Source organism: Nematolebias whitei, chromosome 5, assembly GCF_014905685.2.
Source record: "Nematolebias whitei isolate Nwh7 chromosome 5, NemWhi1, whole genome shotgun sequence".
NCBI classification, from domain to species: domain Eukaryota; kingdom Metazoa; phylum Chordata; class Actinopteri; order Cyprinodontiformes; family Rivulidae; genus Nematolebias; species Nematolebias whitei.
This window is the reverse complement of record NC_056502.1, coordinates 22154130-22161417: the sequence shown is the minus strand read 5'-3', so window position 1 is coordinate 22161417 and position 7288 is coordinate 22154130. Positions and strand designations below refer to the sequence as shown.

The 7288-nt window shown below is 38.0% G+C and overlaps 1 protein-coding gene across 1 annotated transcript in view; it reads right to left on the bottom strand.

Annotated features, from left to right (window-relative positions):
• Positions 1–326: 326 nt before the first annotated feature.
• Positions 327–7288, bottom strand: part of LOC119410121 (complement C4-like) — a 24976-nt gene continuing 18014 nt past the window's right edge. Inside the window, exons 28-41 of the mRNA XM_037677029.1 lie at positions 6028–6190; positions 5523–5716; positions 5240–5395; positions 5091–5150; positions 4929–5019; positions 4689–4857; positions 4489–4579; positions 3964–4038; positions 3776–3878; positions 3598–3687; positions 1004–1105; positions 772–855; positions 545–677; positions 327–468 (exon numbers count right to left, since the gene is read on the bottom strand). Coding sequence (XP_037532957.1) covers positions 327–468; positions 545–677; positions 772–855; positions 1004–1105; positions 3598–3687; positions 3776–3878; positions 3964–4038; positions 4489–4579; positions 4689–4857; positions 4929–5019; positions 5091–5150; positions 5240–5395; positions 5523–5716; positions 6028–6190 — 1653 coding nt within the window. The remainder of the gene's footprint in view (positions 469–544; positions 678–771; positions 856–1003; positions 1106–3597; positions 3688–3775; positions 3879–3963; positions 4039–4488; positions 4580–4688; positions 4858–4928; positions 5020–5090; positions 5151–5239; positions 5396–5522; positions 5717–6027; positions 6191–7288) is intronic.

The window sequence follows — 7288 nt, the reverse complement described above, 5'->3', positions numbered from 1 at the left end:
GAGTATCTCAGTGTGTACAAGCAGTGAAAAACATACAAAATCCTTTACTCAACAAAATTAAGTTCTGTTTATTTAAATTCATTTGTAACTAGGAAATGACTGAATAACAAACATGTAGAGTTAGGATGAATCTGTCACACACCTATTGTACCGGTATGTTTAATAGAGCATATACTGGATAGATGATTGGGATGGTTTATTACAATGTATTACGAAAATGCCAAGTTAGATATATACTTTTTAAAAGCCCTTGCCATCTGATCTTAAGTAACAGCAATCAGCTGTATCTGATTTGCAGTGCAAGTTAACAGATTTGTAAGCCTGTTTTACTGTGTGCAGCCTCTTTTCTTGTATTCTGCTATGAAATAATTAAAGTTATAACAAATTTGCCTATTAGCAGATTTTTTGCAATCGTCTTCCAGTGGCCTTTTTTCAACCCAGGTGTTTGATTCCAGCAGATACTGCATCCTATAAAGACAGAGAGTGGAGAGTAATTCAGTCAGTTTGGATTTGTAATTTCATTGATGTATTTGATTATACTTACTGTCCATTAGAGTCTTTAGTAGAGCCGTCTTTGCCCATAATGAGATATTGTTTTCCTAGTTCTAACTCCCCTTTGCAGTGAAGCCTCCTGGCAAACACTCGAACAGATCTGTTATTCACATGATGATCTCCATCTAATGAACAAATTATAACCATGGTATTACAGTAAAAGTTCTCCAAAATTTTCAGTAACTGAACCATCTTTTTTGTAGAATTGGGTTTACTTACAAAATTTGAGGACCTCAGTTATGTTAGCTTTGTACAGCTCAAAGTTGCTCTTAACAGAAACACTCTGAATCTCAACAATGTATACTGGGGGAAAACAAAAAAAAAGTACCTCTGAATACAAAGTATGTAGTTGAACCTTTAAACTGTAAACCATTAACCATAAAAACTTGACAATATGAAAATCACAAAAGATGTTACAACTTTCCAACAATGTATTGTTTAAGGTTCTGACCGTATTCCATCAATGGGACGACGCAAGCATGACGTAAACGTGCCGGTGTGATTTTTTTACTTCCCTTTGATTTGACTGCATCCCGGATTTCATGACAGGGCCCTAAAACAAATAAATAAATTGCAACTAAGGTTATTTACACATACCAGAATTATACAAATGTTTATTCAGGAGCCAGTATAGGTAAAAACATAATATAATTACATTTGTACAAGCACTTTTTCAGTTCTTTTTGTCTGCTTTTAAAAAAGAAATAGCTGATCATAAAACCATTTACATGGGCACCGGCAACCCCGTGACCCAAAATGGAAGAAGCGGGTAAAAGATAATGGATGGTTTGATGGAAAACCATTTAAGTGGAGAAACTTTAGTAAGGGGGAGTGGTGGTGCAAAGGTTAGAGAAGTGAACTCATTATTGGAAGGTCATCAGTTTGAATCCTCCTGCTGACTGTAGCATCAAAATGTGGGTGGAAAATGTAGAGCAGCCACATCTATCTCCTCCCCCACTCTGAGCCCTTGAGCAAGGTCATTAACCCTCCCATCTGCTCCCCCCAGGTGCCCTGGATGGCAGCCCAGTGCTCCACACTTAGGTAACTTGGTGGTCTGTGGTTGAGTCAGGAAGGGCATGGTGCTTAAAACAATTGTCAAATCCTTGTGCATGTGTGGCGACCCCTGAAGACGGGTGCAGTCGAATAGAATAAAAGGAGAAATGTTTGTCTATAAATCCCTTAGGAATCATTTAAGCCAAATACACAACACCATCCATCCATTATCTTTACCCGCTTCTTCCTTTTTCGGGTCATGGGGGTCACTGGTGCCCATGTTCAGCTATCACTGTGCGAGAGGCGGGGTACACCCTGGACTGGTCGCAAGTCCATCACAGGGACACATAGAGACAAACGAGACAAACAACTATTCACTTTCTAACTCACACTTATGAACAATTTAGAGTTACCAATCAGCCTAACATGCATGTTTTCGATCTGTGGGAGGAAACCGGCGTACCCAGAGAAAACCCACACATGCACGGAGAGAAAATGCAAACTCCACCCAGAAAGGTCCCGGCCTGGAATTTGAACCAGTGACCATCTAGCTGAGAGGCAGCAACTGTACCAACTAGAGCTGTAATTTCTAATCCAAACCCGGAGCCCCGCCCCGCCCGACCTGGATTCGGACTGTACCGGGCCATAATAATGTGCTTAATGTACGGGCCGGGTCGGTGCAGGCTTTTGATTGTGTCAGGGATGTGCATGGCCGACTATCCAATTATACGCCAACATGGCTTGCCATACTATCACCAGCCGCATGCAGCCATTTGACTGCACGCTGACTGGCTGGTTGAAAGTGGTAAAAAGTTCAGTTAAGCTTCAGATGGACTACTTCCAGCAATCCATCAGCCCAAATGGACGTTCATTCATCCGCTGCACTCAGCGGATGCACGCGACTGACTACCCAAACAGGTGAGATCACAAAATATCCGACATGTCAGAGCAGGGCTCAATGCAGGCAGAAGCAGGGGAAGCATTTAATGAACTTTGACGGCTCCAATCTTCTGCCCCCTTTTTCTCAGCCGCGCACATCTGCTAACTGTTAATAATGGTCGGTGATATATGCAGTCAAAGCTTAATTAAAAATGTCTGGGTTTTTGGGGGGGTTCGGACCTGTAATTACTGTTAATTCCTTGGATTGAATGGGGTTCAGAGATGATGGCTGTGGGCTGGGGTTGGGTCGGATCGAATCTTTTGGGCCTGAGTGCAACTCTACTACCAACTGATTCACTGCCCAATACACAACACAGTTATTTCAATTTACTGCTACTTTGCTGACAGTAGTTTAATGCTAGCTTGTGTTTATTGACAGTGATCAAATCAATACATTATAATTAGGGATTATGATTGGGGCTGTAGTAGCTTAGTGGCCAGTGCCACGGTCTTGTACTGTAACCCTCAGGCTGCAGGTTTAAGCCCAGGTTGCATCAGGAAAGAAAGCTGGCAAAAATTTATCAAAATCTTTCATCTGAGTTCACTTGACATAGTCTTATTTGAATCACTAATAAAGAGGATGATAAATGTCAGGAGTACAAATGAATCTTATTTGTTTCTTATTTTTGTTGACCATGCCTTTTTCCCTCTACTTCCATCAAATAGTTTGTTCAAGTAGAACTAACAGTTTACTTCTCTGCTTTGATCTAGCTTATTGTTTGTCACAATTTGTGTTATCACATATTTCCCCTCACAGTCAAATCTGTGCAGACAAAACTTAGTAAAAAATGTTTTTCCGTATCATATATATATATTTTTTGATGCTTTCAGTTCTAGTATAAATGTGTTAAATGTTGTGATTTGTGGATGCTTTCAGTGGATCTTTGCCCTTATCCCCCTACTTGTCTCAGATATGTAGACAGGCTGCAGTGGGTGTGGAGTTGCAACTCATTCATGAGGAAACCCAAGATGATGAGGCTGAGGCACACTGGCAAGGCACTACGTGGCTAAAATATTTTAACAATAGTTTTTTTTTGTCCACAATACAATTTTTGTGATTGTTCGGAGGCAACAAAATTGAAATGACCAAGTTGATTATTTGCACAGCCCTACTTTCTGCACATTGGCAAACATCCTCTGAACACAGTTTGGAGACCATCTTGCTTCTTTTTGGAGCAGAGTAGAACACAGTGCACTTTCTCTCTGCAAAGAAAGCATATGAAATATATTCCAAAATTAAATAAATATGCCCTTTAGATAAATTTTTCCAAAATTTAAAATAAAACCTTACTTGGTTCATAGTAATCGTAGACTGTAGCTGGAGCAGGCTGCAGAAGGCCAATTGGTATATTTTGTACAGCATCAAAACTTAGACATTCCTTTTGATTTAAGAGCTGGAAAAGAAGAAAAATGAGTTACTAGTAAAATAGTTTTTAGTTTCAAACTATGTTCAAGTTTTCTCTGTAACTTCAGCCTCACCTCATTAAAGTAGAGCACCACTCTTCCGTAGGATAACTCATAATGACTAATGTATTGTTCAGATGGCATATTTAGCTAGGAAAAGAAACACAAATTTAATCATTGAAGTTGCTTATGGAAATGTATATTTTATTTTCCCTTCCAATAATTAATTTTTATATAAAATTTCTAAACAAAAAAACATGCTCTTCTGATAGACGTGTTATCGATCTCAGCTATGTTAATCTTGAGAAAAACCAACATTGTAAAGTCTTTAGAATTAAACATTTTTGATGTGTAAATGTGGCTTACATCATACAGCATTTTTACACAAGCCATATATTTAATATTAAAGAAAATGGACTTCCACAAGTAGTAGAACTGGTCCATTATTCATTGAGGAAAATTTATTTTATGTTAAATATCAACTTTAAAAAAATCTCGGTACTGCACTTATTGTAAAGGTGACATTCTGTAATGGTTATTCAGTTGGTGAGATGACACATAGGTGTGAGTAGTATGAAGAGAATTAAGAAAATTGCAAACCCTGTCAAGGTCTTCTGGTTTAGCCTCAAATCCACTGAGCAGTGAGATGTCAGCAATAGCCATTCCTGACAGATTGGTGTTTGAGTTAAGACTTTGAAGAGACGAACAACAAAAATGTTGTGAAATTTGTACATTTGTGACAGTGACATCTTTTTTAAAATCTCAGTGTTGTGAATATTTGACAGGAGCACTTCACTAACCTGACACAGACAGTGTAGGTAACAGTGTTGTCTGAATTTATGCTGTTTTCAACATCTCTCCTGCTTCTTGTGAGAGCATCTAAATGCTCAATCACATATGGTGCCTCTTGCACCTTCTTTACCTCAGTGGCATCATAATCATAATAGTCATAATTTTCAATTATCTTTGCTGGAAAAGTAGAGACAACTGTAAGTGTTTGATTCGCTGGTGCTTGTACTTTTTTTGTTATTAAAACTCACCAGTGTACTTCACTTTTCCCTCCACTGTCACACTGATAGAAAGTTCGGTACAGTCATCCACAGGATCCAGCACATGGTAAGCCTTTACAGTCTAGAAATGGGGAGATTTACTGTCAAATGTAGATATTATGAATGAAATATGAAATAGATTGTTATACTCACTTTCAGTTTAAAGTCTCCTTTTCCTGTCAGCTCAACATTAATTATGTTCCCTGTAAATTTCTAAGACAACAGACACAAATGAAAGAAAGTTATGCTTAAAGATATATCTGAAATGACAACACCTTTTAGGTGTGTAGTATTTATAATACCTTTAGGTCTCTTTCCACTTTTTCTTTTTTATTTTGCAGTGCAAGTGTAACAGATTCAGCCCTTCCTGGAACAGTGAACTCTGCATTTATATTTCCAACTGGTCTGGGCCTTTTTAGTTCATACTCCGACAGGGCTTCAAGCGCCATGACGGTGTCCTTTACAGAGTGGACAAAAAAACACTTTGAAATTGTCTGATAAATATTTGGAAACTCCATTTGGATGCTTTGTCTGATAATAGAGCACAGTGGATTTTTATTCAACTCTGTCTGGCATTGCAGTCACCTGTGTTGATTTGTATCCTCCAAAATAGTTTTCTTGGCTGGTTAGCCAACAGGCTATTTGGTCTGCCCAGTCATAATTCACAAGTTCCACCGCAGTCAGAAGGGCATAGGCTGTTGTCTCAACTGTGATGGCATCAGCTTGATTTTTATTCACTTGACTGGGATTGTCAGTCCACAGGTAGCAGTGCTGCTTATCTGATAACATAAAACAAAAATAAAATAACTAATATCAGTAAAATAATGTTTTTACTACAGTAAGGATGATGAGCAAGTTGGTCAAAAGATCACAAAAACTTTTTAGATAAACAGTAGGGTTTTTTGGCAACCTAATTATTTTTCTATCAATGTAAAAATAAATTGTGACATTATTGATTAGATTTGTTTTAAATTTTCTCAACTGAAATTTGCATAAATGTCAGTATTATAAAAAGCAAGAAAGTCTACATATTTGGCAATAGATCAGTTTGCTCAGCTTTCCTATACATAATGGATTAGTATAAACCTGCCTTTTATTGCTCTTGACTGAAGTTTCTTCCATGCAGGTAATCGATCTGCTTCATTTGGCAGGCAAACTGAGAGACAATAAGCTGTTAAGGCTATGGCATAGGTATGACTCAGGCCTTCTAGTTGAGACTGGAGATACGTTGTTGCACTTGATATGCTTGCTTCCTGTTAAAAAGTAGTGAGACACAAAATTAACTTTGAGCACCAAATGTTCCCTGCATTTAATGCACTGACAAGTTTATCAAAATGAAGGTACTGTATTTAAAGACTAAAGTTTTCAAAGCTTACTATATATATATATATATATATATATATATATATATATATATATATATATATATATGACTTTTTCTATGTACTTAATGGGTCTTTGTCTCTCAATTATTGTTCACAAATTTGTGTAAGTCTGTGTTAGTGAGCACTTCTCATTTGCCGTGATTATCCATCCACCTCAAAGGTGTTGCATATAAAGACATCATGTTTGTTGCACAAGTGTGCCTTAGGATGGCCACAATAAAAGGCCACTCTAAAATGTGCAGTTTTATCACACAGCACAATGCCACAGATGTTGCAAGTTTTGAGGGAAGGTGCAATTGGAATGCTGACTGCAGGAATGTCCATCATAGCATGAATTGAATGTTCATTTCTCTACCATAAACCATCTCCAAATTTGTTTCATAAAATTTGGCAGTATATCCACAACTCACAACCACAGACCACATGTAACCACACCAGCCCAGGACCTCCACATTCAGCATCTTCCTTCACCTCCAAGATTGTCTGAGAGCAGCCTCCCAGACAGTTGCTGCAACAATTGACTTGCCTAGCCAAATAATTTTTGCACAAACTGTCAGAAATAGTCTCAAAGAAACTCCAACAATTTTCAGTCAGGTCATCTAGACAGTTTCTTTTTTTTTTGTGCTGAAACGTTTCACCTTCCTTCCAGAAGGCTTCATCAGTCAAGGAAACACAAAACTGACTCGTCCCCCACCAGTTTACTCCAAAGTGGAACAAACCAGTTATGTTGGTTCTAAAATGGTCTCTTTGGCACGCCCCCTCCTCCAATACTGGCCCTCTTCCTCGTCAACAGTCATGTCTAAATGATTCAAAACCAACAAAGTCCATGCTCAATAATCCAGGTATACAATCCAACAATTTTCAGTCAGATCATTTGGACAGTTTCTTTTCTATTTTTTTGTGCTGTAACGTTTCACCTTCCATAGAGAAGGCTTCATCAGTCAAGGAATATATATATATATATAT